We start from the raw sequence: 16292 nt of genomic DNA, 5'->3' as shown, positions 1-16292 counted from the left end.
CGCGCTTACCTTTGCCAAAGCTTCTCAAATTCCCTTGGTGTGAGGGGAATGTCAAAGCCGTACAGTGCGTTCTTTATATCCCGCCGTCGGAGAATGCCGTTGCCCTCAGTGTCGGTCTCTATAAAATTCTACAACGTCAGAAGATGACACTTAGTAGCATATAAAATGAGCTTACTGGTCAGTGTCTGGGATGATCGCAGGGATTTCTCTTCCTGCCTGTGCTCAGTCCAAGTCCTAGATGCCCTCATGATCCCACTGGGAAGAGGTGAGCTCAGCAGGACCAACGGTCACCGGCAGGAAGGGGCGTTTCTGGGCAAAGGTGTGGCCTCTGGGGCACGACCTGGAATCCTGCCCCTGTGGACAACCTGGGTCTCCTCGCTACTGGAAATGCAGATGAGCCAGACCCCTAGAAAGAGGGAGGGTTCCTCCCCATTGTGGTTTGTGTCTGGATGTCCCCCAAAGCCTCCTGCAGCCACAGGGGATGGGCTTTTCAGAGGGGGTTCACTGTAGAGTTTGTGACTGACTCATGGCCCAATGCTGGGATTAGGGGGTGACGGTTACGCCTGCTCTAGGGCGGGCAGCCTGCATACAGTGTAAGAGACAGCACGAGGCTTGATCCCACTCTGTCTCTCCCTTGGTGCTTTGCTACGGTCTGCTGGCCAAGAACTCCACACCACCTTGCCTTAGAGCCAGATGATTATGCCCTGAAACCTCCTCAAACTGTGAGCTAAACAGACCTTTCCTCCTTTAATCTTAGATGCCAGCTATTTTGTCTCAGCAACGAGAATACTAACTAAGACCCTGCCCCAATAAGGCAGTGGGTTTGGGCCCCTCGCTGTGAGGGGTGCAATGGGGGACATCAGATGCTAGCTGGGGCCTGGGTAGGGATCTAGGAGGACCACAGACTACAGCAGCACCCGACACCAAGGTGTCCAGCTAATGGTTTCCCCGTGACGGCTCTTTCATGTCCTGGTGGAGACACAATGGCGTAGACAGAATGTGCCCGAGACCCTCTTCCAACGTGACGCCAGCTGGTGAGAGATCAGAACATCCCTCCCACACGAAGAACAAGACGAGTGATCCCCTGGAGTCACCACTGTGCTAGAGGCTCGGCCAGTGCAGTGAGGACTCGGCCAGGAAAAGGAAGGACAGGGAGAGGTGCAGCTGCCAGATCCCGGAGGGCAGCCCGGCTTCACAGGGACACAGCGCAGCCACCTCAGACAAGCGCTACCACCGGCGAATGCAGAGAGAGAAGCCGGATTCTGTGCAGACAGCAGAACGGATCACCTTTTTTATGTCAGTCACAGGAAAAGAACATTTTAAGGATAATATTTAAGGTAGCACTGAAACAGAAAGTCCTCAAGACCTCCATACAGAAATCCTTAGCCTTTCTCAGTAGGGTTTTAAAAATGGAATTTGGCAAACTGGTTCAAAACATTTTGATAAACAGGATGCAGGGAGTGGCCTTCCAGCTAATTACGATATATCAATAAGTTGCAGCAACCGCAAAGATGAGGGGCAGGTGCCTGGGGACACAGATTGACCAGAGACAGCAGGAGGCGTCTGCGGTCGGCAAGGGGAGGAGGGACGCCGGTGAAAGGGGAGGCCACCGGGGCGTCCCTCGGGAAGAGAGGAGTCTGCTTCAGCCTCCTACCAAGTAAGCAGCCAGTCCAGATCTGAGCGGGAAAGACGAGCTGCTAAACTCCTGAGATTCCGAGGAAGAGCGTCATGACCTCAGGGGAGGACAGGATCTCTCAAACAAGAGCTCCACAGAAACTTCAATGCATTTGATTACACAAAAAAAGAGCTTATATTTATTACAAGATTTCAGATTTTTAAAAAAGGCAAAAGCACAAATCAAGCTTGCAGGAGAAATGTCATCAGCATTACTCACACAGGAGTGGTGACCAGGGCCGGGTGCAGCTTGGTGGCAGAGACTTTGCTGAACGTGCAAAGGACCTGCTGGATCCCGGGCACTGCAGTGAAAAAGGACCCAGGCCACCGTAAAAACTCCTGTTGGCCAGTGAGAAAAAGAGGACTCAGTTTGAACACTGTTAAAAAGTCTCAAGTAAGCACCACACAACAAAGAAACCCTGACTAATGGATAAACAAGGGAAAAGATGCTCGAGCTTATTAATAACTGATAGAATGCTAATTAAACACAATAAAACACTATTACAACTGCAACAGCACTGGAAAAGTTATGTCTGAGAGGAGCAAGGGCCACAGGGATGGGGCTGAGTGTGCCCCGGGCCTTGCACAAAACCAAAAATATCTACCGCCCAGTCTCCTCCAGAAGTGTACTGATTGGATCCTGGTCTAAGCTACAGATAATACTCGTTCCCTTCAGCCTGATGGTCATTACATGATGACCATTTTAAATTTATTTGGACTATGCAGACACACTTTACTCCATAGAGAGTCATTTTTTAAAATTAAGGTTTAAAAATTAATCCTAGGGGATTTCAAAGCCCCTTTGAAAACATGTAAAAATATCAGAAGGCACCACTCTGTCCCAACAACTTGTAAAAACCTGACCAAATTGAAAAATCAACAATAATCCTCAGATCCAAAAGGGAAGTCAGATCACAGAGCAAACCACTTCCTCCGAGCCTGTAAAGAACAAACGGAGAATGCAAAAAATCACAGCTTCCTGGTGCAGAAGCCTGTGGGCAGAAACCTCCGTGGGAACCACAAGACAGAAGCAAAAAGAACACTCCTAACTCACTCTAACACCAGACCTACGAGGAAACTGCAGGGCAGCACCTCTCACGAAGGGAACCGTGAAAATCCTCAGCGAAACACAGCAAACTAAACCCAACATTATACACCGAGAACTACCCGCCTTGACCAAGTGGGGCTTGACCCAGTTGTATAAGGATTGGTTGATATTAGAAAAATTCATTAAAGTAATCCATCACATCAACTGAAAAAAGAAATCACATGATAATACCAAAGCTGAAACAAAAGCACTTAACAAAATCTAGTGCCCGTTTATAAAACTCTTTGTAGGCAAAGGGTAGAATGAACTTGCTTAGCTTGATATAACATAGCTACAGTGACCACTAGGTACAGCTAGCATCACGTCTGAGGATGGGACAGCGGCCGCTCCCCAGGAGCGGGGCTGGGGTGCTCCCTCTCACCGCGGCCTGTCTGTGCGGCATGGGGGAAGCCTTAGCTGATGCAATGGCAGCTAATGGAAATTACAAGTATATAGACTGGAAAGTCAGCAATAAGACTGATTCGAAAGCACTAAAGAATTGAAAATGCAAACGGAAACTCGCTTGGAAGTAAAAAGCAGCAGTAGCAATGTTGCAGGATACAAGACTAGTACACACAACTCGGTCTCGTGTCAGCAGCAAACAAGTGGAATTTGAGATTCAAACAATATCATTTACATTCGAATGCCCAAGAAGAAATACTTAGGTATAAGTTTTTTTAAAAAAAAAAATACAAGAGCTGCATAAAGAAAACCACAAAACTCTGATGAAAGCCCAGAGTGCGGAATGACACGCAGAGATCTCCCTGCTAACAGAAGGGAATGCTCAGCATCATGGAAATGTCCGTTCTTCCCAACATGATCCACGCACTGTTGGGTTCAACCCCAACTAACACCCCAGCGAGTTATTTTGCGGAGTGACAGACTCACTCTAAAGTTCATCTGGAGAGGGGAAAGGCCCAGAATAACCAGCACAGCTCTGAAGTCCAAGAGAAAAGCTGGAGGGCGAACATGCTCGACTTCCACATGCCCTGTGAAGCTACAGTAATCCCTGCAGCACAGAGCAGGCGGAAGACCAGGAAGACACGGCGGTGGGACCAGACGGCTGTCTAGCCAGAGCCAGCCCCCCGCAAACACAGCCAACCGCGCCTCGACAAACTGGTGAAGACAACAGGGTGGACAGAAAGCGTTTTCAACAAATGGTGCTGGGGAGGCCCCGACACACAAAACAGCAGCGACAGAAAAGTCCAGGCAGGAACCTCACACACTTCATATAAACTCTCAGTGGATCTCACACCTGACGGTGGAACACACAGCTGTAAATGCCCACAAGACAGCAGGGGAGAAAATCTAGGTGACTCATGTTAGCATTTAGGCATTTTATAAAGAATTTTAAAACAACAACAATAGTAAAAAAAAAAATCCATCTTAAAAATGGGCCCAGAGCTTAACAGGCAAACAAGCATAGGAAGAGATGCCCTGGATCCCCGGTCATCAAGAAAATGCAAATTCAAGTAACAGCAGTACGCCACCGCACATCTAGGAGAATGACCCAAATGCGGAAGGCCACCAACACCAAGTGCTGGTGAGGACCAGAGAAAGGGAGCCCTAAACGGACAGGAGACGGGGTGCCCCAGCTTTGGTAGATCTGCGTGGGGACAGCACTGACCCCCACTGCCCACAGTCAGCCTTGTGCTTGCTGGCTGGCACCTCCACCAGCCTGTGAGCTCCACACGGCGAGCGTGAGGCTGTCCTTGGTGACCGGTGGGTCCAATGCGTGCCTGGCACACGTGCTGAGCAAATCAAAGCAGGGAAGGGCAAAGCAGGGGTGGGTGGCATTGGTCCTTGGAGTCCCCAGTGTCCACGGGGGGCAGCAGTGGATGAGGCAGGGGCTGGACTCAGGAAGAGCGGTGGCAGCACTGCCCTGGGAGCAAAGGCTGGCTGGCTACAGAGGAGAAGTGCGTTTGTCTGTTTCTTTTTGCTCTTTTCCTTTGTTTTGGCACTGGGACTTGAACCTTTGCCTTCACGCTGAGCTGCACCTCCAACCCTTTGTACTTTTAACATTTTGATACCGGGTCTCAGTAAATTCCCTGGCTGGGCATCCTCCTGCCTCAGCCTCCCAGATTGCCAAGACTGCAGACATGCACCACAGTACCTGGCTAGGGACTCTTCATTTACTAGGTCAAACCTGAGTGACAGAGGTCACAGGGAAGCTGGCACAGAGGACGGGACAGCACTGGCTCCAGCAGGACCCGCTGTCTTCCCAGCCACCCTGCACTGAGGCTTCTAGCCCAGACCCTGTCCTGCGCTCCTCGCCGACTGTGTGACCAGGGAGGACCAGCGGAAGACCTGCCTCAGTGAGCCGTGCTTGGGGCTGTGACTGGCTGGGCTGGCCCAGCGCTGGAGGGGACTCAGTGGCCAGAACTATACAATGGGAACAGACCGAGAAAGAGCAAATGGAAAGATGGTGATTAAATGACTCCCAGCCAGACATCTCCCCAGGGTGCAAATACTTCTGTCACGCAGCTGAAAAAGGTCCCTGCTGGATGGTGTCACCGTGTCCCTGTGCACTGTGAAACAGCGATCCCTTCTCCTTGGTTTCAGTGGGACCCGAGCTCCTGTGTACCCCACAGGTGCAGCTGTCACGTGGTCAGAGTACCCGCCCACACCTCAAAACCCCAGCCACACCTCGCAGAAGACAGCGTGCAAGGGCGTTGGCTCGGTGAATGGGCTTCAGATCAGTTTGGCAAGAGAGGAAGACATGGCTCGTTAAGATGCGTATTTATCACTGTGCCAAATTACATATGACAGCTCCTCATATTTTTCATTTAAATTTGTAATTCTCATCCGGCTTGGACTCTCACCAGGACTTTCTCCGCACAACTCCTATAATTATGCGTCTTTGTGAACACCCAGTTGACCTTGGAACGTGAGGGTTTAGTCTGAAAAAATCTCCCGAGGACAGAGGAGTCCACGGATCGGGGGGATTGAGACAGCCTGGTCTTCACACACGGGAGCACGTTTTCTCCTTTTAAGGGAATCATCTTTTTCTTACCTTAGACAAATCTGTCCATCTGGTTTTCGCTTTGATGACAAGATACTGATGAGCCTGCTCGCAGGCTAGTTCTGAATCTGCTACTTTCTGTTTGGGTCTTAAAAGAGAAAAAAATTAATAAATAACTGTGTTTAAATTTAATGGGCGCGTGAATCTCCCAAGGGGCTCTCCTACCCCAGTTCGTTTCAAAGATACCATTAAAGTCTGTTATTTTTACATCTGGACTAACTTAATTCTTAAAATACAGTCTTATTTCCCCAGCTGCACGGCAGGGAAGTCTTAAATTCTGAAAGTCCCTGTTCATTTTCAGACAAATGCCATTCAACTTTTTTCTTTTTCTTTTGCAACACATAAAACAAACAAGGGCTCATTTATTCACCGAGGGGGAGGAGACCATAATACAACATTCAGTGTCTGAGAAATAAACAAGCAGCTACGAACTTTTCTTTTTGAATTTGCAAGCTGGGGAGAGAAGAATGGGGGGGGGGGGGCGCCCAGCCTGAACAGTCAAGGTGTAATTAGAGAACACGGCGCACAGGTTTCTGGGTGCCCACTAACTTTCAAAGGTCAGGTCTGCAGGATCAGGAGAGACTTGACATTGGGTCACCTTGGCTCACAATGTGATGGACACTTAACCCAAAGACCTGGTTCTCTTGGCCCTGGGTACCAGCGTGGTGAAACTGGGCCAGAGGAACTGGGGTGCCTGGGTCTTCCCTCTTGCTGAAGCAGGTTGGGTTGAGGGTGTAACTAGACAGTGTGAGGTGACCCTGTAATGGGCATGTGGCCGGCAGGTGCCTGCCTCAGTCACTGGCCGGGGTGAGTGTGTCCCTGTGCCTGGCTCCCCTCCCACACCTGTGACGTCCCCAGCTGCCTGCTGGACGCTTGACCCACACCGGCGTCCCCCGCCGCTGACCTCACCTGCCCTTCTGCGCCATGGCTCCAACTGTCTACCGGACTCTGAGGGACCACGGAACTTCCAGGCAGAGAGGGCTCCGAGCTCTGCCACCCCTGTGCCCTGTCACCACAACAAAAGGCTGTGGAAGGCTGTGGGACCCTCTCACATCTGCTGCTTTTACTTAAAAGGATTTTAAGTGTCGTCTTTAGACTCTTCCTAAATCCTCCCTGAACACAAGGGACTCACTGGGACAGTCCCACAGCTGTCTCTGAGGGGCATGTGCCACCCCTCTTCCCAACTCAAGCTGAGCAGATGGGCGTTCCTCCCTCCCAGAGAAATGCAGGGCAAACACACTGAATAGTAAGTGAACGGGGTAACCTCAGATGCCAACAGTCTGCTCGGCTGACGGGGGAAGGGACCTTAGCAGGATGTGTGTGGGGAACTCAAGGGGCACCCGAGCCATGCAAGAGTCCCGGGCACACTTCTGCTCCCAGGGGGGTTGCAGTGGACTCCAATGCCCTTCTCCCCCTTATTACCACCACAAGCTTTGCACAGAAAACACACCGCTGTGAGGACACGAAGACCTAAATGACAGGAGGCTGGCAGAGAGAAATCAAACTCAGAGAATGACAGTCATGCATGTGTGTCTCCTGCCATCTTAGGGGAAAGGTCAGTTCTAACTGTAAGTGTGCAGAGAGGATCTGGACAGACACACACACACATACAGAGAGGAAAGGACTCCAGAAAGAATGGCCACCATCAAGAAACCAAACACCACCTCCCCGGTGAGGCTGCAGGGGGAAAGGGAGCCTTCTGCATTGCTGGTGGCAATGCGAACTAGCACAACACCAAGGAAATGTGTGTGGTGGTTCCTCAAAAAACTAACACTAGAAACTCTCTTCCACTCCGACATTCCCTTCCTAGGCGTCTTCCTCAAAGAGCTAACGTCATTATGTGGCAGTGGTACACGCACGTCCATAAAAGCTGGGTCTTGGGGGCAGCGTGTGTGTCCATCCAGGGACAAAAGGACAAAGAAAGCATGGTGTTTACACACCACGGGCGCTGCTCTGCGGTGACGAGAGGAGAGGTGAGCTGGGCATGCAGCTCAGCAGCATAAGCTCTGCCTGGCTAGTGTGAGGCGGTGAGTGTGATCCCTGGTACAAAAAAAAAAGAAACAGAGAGAGAGGGGAGAGACAGAGATGAACTTGGGTCACCTGTGGGGAAGCAGGTGCACCTTGAGATCATAATGGTTTTGCTTTTGTTTTTATTTTTATTTCAAAGAGGGTAAAATTAAACAGAACAAAACAGATCATAAGAAAACAATGTAAGAAACACAGATTTCAAAGCAGGACCACCGGAGATCTTCACTGTCTATCATATTGTCTCTTGTTTTCTTCCAAATAGCTGTCCATATCTTCACACAGTGAATTCATACCAAACAAAATAGTATTAGACTGATCCGAACAGGATGATGAGGGCATTTTAGGTCTTCAAGACCAGACAATACGGAAGTCAACAATGGCTGCCACAGTGTCTCTCATTCCCGTCAACATAGCTGTCCATACTTTTACGTATGTTGAAATTAAACAAAAGAAAACAGACTAGTATCACTCTGAACAAAGAATAATAGTATTGCTAGATTTTATATCATATATCCCAGCGCTACGGAATTAGCACTGGGTATCTTAGTGTCTCTTTTTATTCAAGTATCTGTTCATTACATCGTGCATTACATAATCTGTTCTTGTAAATTGTTTAGACGTTCTATGCATGCATGAGTTTCTACATGTATATCTATCCTTTCTGTATTAGAGGGAAAAAAATCAAAACAAGACCACAAAACAAATTCCTAGAAAAACACGAAATGAAAAAGACATATAAAACCACAATACTAGGTGATCTACACTATTTACTATGATGTCTCTTGTTATCTTTAATAGAACTGTGTATATCATCAGGCATAGTATAATTGAACATAGCAGTACATAGAAATATTAATAAAAACAAAACATTGGAGACATTATAGGACTTCAAGAACAGTTAATAATCAAACCAGAACAGGTATCCTACTGAATCTTGTCGTCTTCAGAATAGCTGCCCCTACTCTCAGACTTGATACTATCAAGCATACCAGATTCAAATAAAACCAGTCAAAGTAAGACAGTGTAAGTAATACAGGGCTTCAGCTTAAGGTAGTAGGAAATTAAGGACAGTTAGCATAGTATATCCTGCTATTTTTGGGATAGCTGTCTGTGACCTCAAATCTAACACAAGTAGACAGACTGAAACAGAATAAAATCAAACTAAACAGAGTGATTAGGCTCCTGTGGCTTTTAAATCCTGATACACTATTAACGATGTCCTCTGCCTTCCTTTTTTAGGTAATTCTTGCCCCTTCACATCACAGGGTGCTTTGTACATTTTGGGTCCCACTAACTCCTTTAGTTTTTAGGTTAGGGGGTAACCCACTATCTACCTAAGTGATTCTGAACCTTTTTACCCCCGAGCTGGATGTTGAGCTGTATTCCTTTACTTACTAACGCATCAAGGTTTCCCTTCCTTATACCTGAGTAGTTCTCCATTGTATAAACATGTCTTTCCAACCAATCTTCAGCTGAAGGGCGAGCTACCCTCACTTTTTTCTGGTTCCCTGTCACATAGAGCATTGTTTTCTCATATTTGACTTTTGGTCCATAAACCCTCTTTCAGGTTAATTATATTTCTTATATAGAGCGTCTTGACGGATGCTATCTCCTGAGCCACTCTGCCCGTGTTTCTTTTCACTAGTGTATCGAGCCATCTGTGTTAGTGATTATGGCCAACCTTCTCTGCCTCATCTCTGCTATGCTATTTTTCTGTCGTTGGTTGTCTACTTTTCTCCTTCATTCCACTGTCTGCCCTGTTCACTGGGGTCTCTCTGCCACCATTCCTGGAATCCTGGTGATTGTTTTCTCTCTCTCTAGAATGTCCTTCAGTATTTTTTGTAGGGCTGGACTGGTGGTCATGAACTCTCCCAGTTCCTCTTTGTCATGGAAGCATCTTGTTTCTCCATTAATCTTGAGAGACAGTTTTGCAGGGTACATCAATCTGGATTGGAAGTTGTTTTTTTTTCAGGGCTTGGAATACTTTGCTCCAAGCTCTTCTTGATTTGATGGTTTGTGTCAAGAAGTCTGTTGTGATTTTGATGAGCTTTCCTTTACAGGTGATCTGTTTCTTTTCTTTGACTGCTTTTAATATTCTGTTCTTGTGTTGAATTTCTGGGACCTTGATTATTATATACCTGGGTGTAGCTCTGTTTTGGATGTAGCTGGCTGGAGTTCTGTATGCCTCATATATCTGAATATTGTTTCTTTTTCCTATGCTTGGGAAGTTTTCCTTAATTATTTCTGTGAAAAGTCTTTGTATTTCATTTGTGTTTACCCCTGCTTCTTCACTCACATTTTTTATTCTTAAGTTATAGATCCTCTTGTCATCTTCTAGCCTTTGTATTATTACTTCCTGGTTCCTCATTATTTTTAAGAGATCTTTTCTTTCATAATCACATATTGCAAATCTATCTTCAAGTTTTGATAGTCTAGCTTCTTGTTAGGCAATTTTTCCAGCTTTCAATGGAGTTTTTAATTTCCTGGTAATCTCTTTGAATCTGTTTCATGTATTCTAGATTTTGTTTATATTCTTCATCAAAGGTTTCTCTCCTCTTTCTGGGTTTCTCTGTTCTTCCGTGTCTTCTTGAGAGGGGCTTAGTATTTCTTTTATTAATATTTTTATATCTTGCCTCACTTGAATTAGAATTTCAGTTTTAAGTTTGTCTATGAGGTCACGAAGGTATTCCTTTATATCAGTATTTCTTTATATCAGGTATTTCTTTATATGCCACGTCCGACATTGTGTGTTTGCTTCACTGGATTTCTTCTGTATTTACCTCTCCTGAACTTATTTTCCTTGGATCAGCAGCTGTAGGCTTTGTCTTGCTTCTTTCTCATGTTTCTGGTTTCTTTCAGACAGGTGTGCGGTGGAGGTCTCAGGTCCTTTCCATATTGCTTATGATTTTTCTGAAGCATGCTGCCTAGGGGATTGCTGCCCTCTCCAGTTTGCTGTTGATCTGTGAGGTGCATGCAGGGACGATGTGGGCTGGCCCCTCTCCTCTGAGCCAGTCATTCAGCAAGTGTCTTCAGTGCATTACTCTGTGCTGTGCGGACATCACAGGTTTGGGACAGTTTCATCCCTGGATTTTGGGTCCTGACCAGGGGCGTGACCCAGCCCAAGCAGATCCCACCAGTCTGCTTTGGGCCAGGAGCAGCGGACTAATGCCACTGCGGTTGTGGGTTCAGGGCCGTCCTGCCCAACTCCAATATGTCATCCAGCCCTGCAGTCACCTCCCCTGCAGGACCAAATTCCAAGCACTCACCGCAGGTCAGTGCAGCTCTCCACGCCGATTCTGCCCTGCACTGCAGCGTATCCTCCCGCAGAGGCCTTGGCCTCACCAACCCTGATTTTGGCAGCTGTGACTTCAGCGTGACCACAAGTCATGTGACTCCAAGGTGCCCAGCACAACGCGGGACCAGCTCCAGCGAGAGCGCGTTTGGCTCCAGCCTTCAATCCATGTTCTTTCTCTTTGTTTCTTTCATTTTTAATCTTTTTCTTTTTCTAATTCTTTTTCCTCAGCTTCTTCCTGGGTGGTGAGAATCCTTGTGTTTTCACCTGGTCTTCTCCATGGTGTTAAATTCTAGCGTCTGAGTTGCTTTTCTTAGAGACGCTCTCTACCCTGCTGCCCTGCTACACCATCTTCCCAGGATGGAGAGAGACCACAGTGTTAAGTGACACAAACTGGACACCCAGGATCAGCCGTGCATGATTTCTCTTACATGAGAATATAAACAAAATATAAACAAACTGAAGAGCAAAATCAAAGACGATAGGAAACGGGGAGACAGAGCTTTCGGAAACAGAAATGGGACTGAGAGGCCGGAAAGCAGAGCCCGGGGCAGGAGGGGAAAGATGCACAGAAGGAGGCGGCCGCGCTCCGTCCAGCACCTGCCCACGGCGCATGTGCAGCTCTGACTGCAAGTGGGGACTCTCACAGTGAGGGCTCAGGAAGGGCGTTTCCCAGAGGTTAGAAACGTCCTAAAATTACATCGTGATGCTCTTGTGTACACCTCTTTAAATTTACTAGAAATCCCTTAATATAAGCACATTTCAGGGTCTATAAACTATACTTCAATCAAACGATCACAACTTTTAATTATAGCCTGACCAAATATCAATTTAGATTCTGAAAATGTCCTTTTCCCTTCTTGATGTGAAATAAAAATAAAAAATGGCTCCCCGAGCACAGCGAGGATGTGGCTCCGACCTGGGCACTGCCAATGATGCATTTCCAAGCAGGAAACTGGAAATCCACTGTTGTCAGTCAGTCAGTCGTTCGACAGGAAGGACCTTATGACGTGATCATTCGTATTAAGAATCTGCATCACTGCATGCCTATAATCCCAGCACTCGGGAGGCTGAGCAGGAGGATTGTTGCCAAGTTCGAGGCCAGGCTGGGCTACACAGTGAGCTCAAAGACAGCCTGAACTGCACAGCGAGACCCTGTCTCAAAAAGACAACAACAAAAAAAAGTGCACCATCTAATTTTGCGAGGAGGACTGGACAGAGCTCTTCTGACTTCTCCGACACTGCATGTGTCTTCCGCACTTACACTGGTGGGTGGCGGGGGGGCTATGAAGCGAGGTGACTGGGAAGGAGCAGGGCTGCAGGTGTGCAGCGCTCACTGGACCTGTCACTCTGACCGGTCTGAGCACCTGAGACCAAGACGCGCTGCAGCTGCGGAGCAACAAGGTCACCAAACCCAAACGTTTCAAAGCAGTGGATTTTCATGGTGGCCCAGAGGGCAGGAAGGCTTGTAGGAAAGGACAGCCATGGGTGGGGAGCTGAGCATGGTGGGGACAAGGCGGGGGAGGAGTGTGGGCTCTCCACACAGGGGAGGCCCCTCGGGACAGGCACCCCAGCCTCCCTTCTCAGCCACCTCCTCTCTCCAGGCTCCTTAGGCACCCGAGGCCTCTGTCTGCAGGGCCGTTAGCAAAGGCTCCCTGCAGGGCGGGTGGAGCAAGCGACCCCGCAGAGCACAGAGCCTGCCACCTCTCTGGGGCAGCCAGCACCTCGATAGTGCCCTGCATTGCTCTAACCCCACCCTGGGGCGCTCAAACTCCCGGCCCCCCAGTAAGGAGCACACACAGGGATTCACAGCCTCTTCACACCGGCCTCTGTGCCCCAGGAAGCCTCCGACCCTACCACATTTGCACCCCATTGGGGACAGCGTCCAGCACGGGGCAGACCCTGAGTGAGGGCAAGCCGGGTAGGTGAGCAGAGCTACCGCCGAGTCCCTGAAGGCGAAGATTGTGCTTTGTGGCTGAAAATTCTGTGTTCCTTCTGGGCACAACCTCCGGAAAATTCTTCAGGAGGGTTTTGTTGTTGTCGTTGGTGTTTTGTTTTAACGCTCAGCAATCAAGTCCCATCTGAAAGCTCCTTGGAACCTGGGCAATGGGCTGCAGGTGTCCAAGCCACGTGTCATGGGATTGCTCCACACAGGAGGAGATTATGGTCGCTTTCTTGCTTTTTTTTTTTTTTTTTTTTTTTTTTTTTTTTTTGTGGGGCTTAAAATTAAACCTATGAGTGCAGGAGAAAAATCAGTGAAGTGTAGGGTGCGAGGGCCTTGTGTAGCCTCACCAAGCACTACATAGTCTGCACGGTGGCCATGGTTTTGGGGTTGGAGGAGTTGCACATGCCTGGCGAGAAGGGGCATTAACTGGAGCCCCCAGAGTGTAGACACTTCAAGGTCAAAAGGACAGAGTGGGTGTGTGTGCCCATCAGACCAGAAACACAGCTCGATGTTAATGTAGTTGTGGTATTTTGCAAATATGAAATTATGATAGTTGGTCAAGGAGGGGGAGATGGGTGGGTCACACCTGTAGGCCAGCACTCGGCAGTATCCCTGAGGTGGTGGCCTCTGTACTCACAGCAGTGCACATGCTGGTGGAGAACAGGCCAAGCAGCACTGAGCGCAGAGCCTGGCTGGGCACAGAGCCTGGCTGGGCACCGAGACCTCTGCTGGCAGGGGTGAGGCTGTGCGAGCCAGCAGGGCTCTGGGGTCACACTGCCCGACCCCCCAGGACTGGAAGGTAGCACTGACAACACAGTTCCCACCTATTGTCCCAAGACAGGCTGGGCTCCCCAGATTCACCTCTGTCCCCACCTCTGCTCTGCAGGGCAGGAGGGAGGGAGGCTCGGTTTCTGGGGGAACAGTCACCCGTGCCGTCCTGCCCTGCGGTGGCCCCTTGGAGGGTAAGCCTTAGGCAGGGCTCAGAATGGCCTTGGAAGCTGCATTCTTAAAAGGCTGAGCCCAAAGCACATACAGCCCTCTGGGAGGCTGAGTCAGGAGGATCACGAGTTCCAACCCAGCCTGGGCAGCTTTGCAACTTAGTGAGACTATTTTTCAAAAACAAAACAAACAGACAAAAAACTTAAAAGGGGCTGGGAAGGTAACTCAGTGCGAAGACCCTGGTCCTGAAAACCAAAACGACATGAACAGCTGATGTTAGAAAAATGAGTATCCACAGGCAGGTGCCAGGCTGGACGCCCGGCGACACGCGGACTGGGCTCCTGGATGGGAGACGAGGGCTGGGCTTTCTGACTGCTCTGCCCGGGGCCCACAGGCCCGCGTGGATTTTCTCCAAGCCAGCAGAACAAAATAGGACTGATCTGTTCTTTGGGACTCTGCAGTCGCATGAGCAGCGTAGCAGCCTGGGACGCCGCTGCCTCCTTACCTAAGGAGTCTCTGGGGTGCCTCATCCATGGGGGAGGGCCCCTTCTCACACAGGCTCTGAAACTCCCGGAAGTTTAAGGTGACGCTAAGTCTCAAGCCGAGGAGGCCAAGGAGGCGCTCGAACTCCTCGTCCTTCAGGTTGAAGAGCAGCTGCTGCAGCAATCTGTGAAGATCACGCATGCTGATTATGCCGTCCCTGTCAGTGTCTATCTTAAAGAAGGCAGAGTAGGGGTCCTGGAACAAAACGCACAGTCAGCGCTCTTCCCGCTGCACCTGGGGCCGCTCGACTCCCAGCCCCGCTTGTCCTGTGCAGCTGCTTGGGGACAGGGACCACGACCGATGGGGGGTCAGTGGCCCCCGACCTCTTGGCCCCTGGGAACAGTGGCCCCTGTTCCTGAAGTGGCAATGAGAGAGAGCTGCACTCTCCAGCTCTCTCTTTGAAGAGGAGGAGATGGGATGCAGGGACAGAGGAATTCTCCTCTCCCTCCTGCCCGGGGGTGGAGCCTGTGCCCCTGTGCCTGGAAAAAAGTGGGTGCTGGGGTTTTCCCGGCATCTCAGCATCCTGCTCTCTGAGTCTGGGGAGGCCTGCGTAACTGTGGCTACTGCAGCCTAAGGCAGGTGCTGCCTGGAGGGAGGGCTCGGGGATTCCAGCCTCACAGATGAGGAAACTGAGGCAGGGGTAGGGGATGGCGGGACTCGGGCCTGATTGGGGTGTGCTCTAGAGGCAGCTTGAGCAGCTGCAAACCCAGCTCTGCCTCTTGTTAGCTTTGAGAGACGTTTTGGACAGGCTGACCACACTTCCGCTTTCTCACCCGTGACTTGGGGGTGCTGAAGTCCCTGTAACTCCCTCCTCCACCCACGGAGAGTGGTGTCAGCCCAAAAGGCTGCCAGCACGTTCTGCAAGTGCCCTACACAACGCTGCGGGTCAAACTCACAGTGAGCCAGGGCCTCTGTCGGGCCATTGCCTCTGGCTGGGACAGTATCAGATGTGGCTCCATAGCACCCAGCTCTGTCCTACCCCAGGAGTCCCCAGGCTCTGCCCTGTCCCCCTGTTCTCTCCCACAGGGGCTGCTAGCGGGGGAGCCCTGCTTTGACCCAAAGATCTGGTCACAGGTTGGGGACGCAGCGGGAAGATGGGGTGCTGTTCACTTTTCCCATTAGCCAGCACCGGGATGTGCAGTCCTGCGCTAAGCACTGTAGACATCAGTTACGAAGGTTCTGTCCCTGCCTCTCTGATCAGAGCCACCCCCCGGAGGCAGGTGTCTAACTGGCTGTAGCCTCACTTTCCGGGGCTGGGGCTTCTGAAGGCTTCAGGCCCATCTGTTTGTGGATCCCCACTGCACCCCAGCTCCGAGCGCTTTCACGCCCGCATCTCCATCAGGCTGGAGCATTTCCTCCTAGACAGCAAACCGAGCACGGCAGATTCACACTCCAGCCCCAGGCCTGCCCCATCTGCTCCTCCACAGCAGTCCTAGCTCTGTCCCTGCAGGCGGCAGCTCTGGGACCCCACCCCTTGAAGTCCGCCTCGTTTTCCCCCTCAAGCCCCGCATCCCTGTGTCCACCCATCTCCAAACTCCCTCTGCAGAGGGCCTCTGGAATCTGCCCTGCTGCCCAGCAGCACCAGTCACTTTCTGACGTCACTGGGACACTAATTTAAAGGAAGAGAACCTCAATGTGACTCAGATTTTCAGTGGGTCCAGTCCATGGTCAGGAAGGGCATGGTGGCCGGGCTGGCAGAGGACAGCTGCTCACCTCACAGCAGCCAGAAATCAGGGGGAGCAAGGGAGACCTGGGGCGAGAA

The 16292-nt window shown here is 50.1% G+C and overlaps 1 protein-coding gene across 1 annotated transcript in view; it reads right to left on the bottom strand.

Annotated features, from left to right (window-relative positions):
• The window catches only part of Efcab6 (EF-hand calcium binding domain 6), a 212828-nt gene that overhangs the window by 59153 nt on the left and 137383 nt on the right, over window positions 1–16292 (bottom strand). The window contains exons 21-23 of the mRNA XM_013153159.3: window positions 14493–14725; window positions 5775–5871; window positions 10–128 (exon numbers count right to left, since the gene is read on the bottom strand). Of these exons, the coding sequence (XP_013008613.2) occupies window positions 10–128; window positions 5775–5871; window positions 14493–14725 (449 nt within the window). The remainder of the gene's footprint in view (window positions 1–9; window positions 129–5774; window positions 5872–14492; window positions 14726–16292) is intronic.

This window comes from Cavia porcellus, unplaced genomic scaffold, assembly GCF_034190915.1.
Source record: "Cavia porcellus strain 051 isolate PalLab524CR breed Dunkin Hartley unplaced genomic scaffold, mCavPor4.1 scaffold_40, whole genome shotgun sequence".
Classification (NCBI taxonomy): domain Eukaryota; kingdom Metazoa; phylum Chordata; class Mammalia; order Rodentia; family Caviidae; genus Cavia; species Cavia porcellus.
The sequence above is the reverse complement of the archived record's forward strand: the minus strand, read 5'-3'. Positions and strand labels throughout refer to the sequence as shown.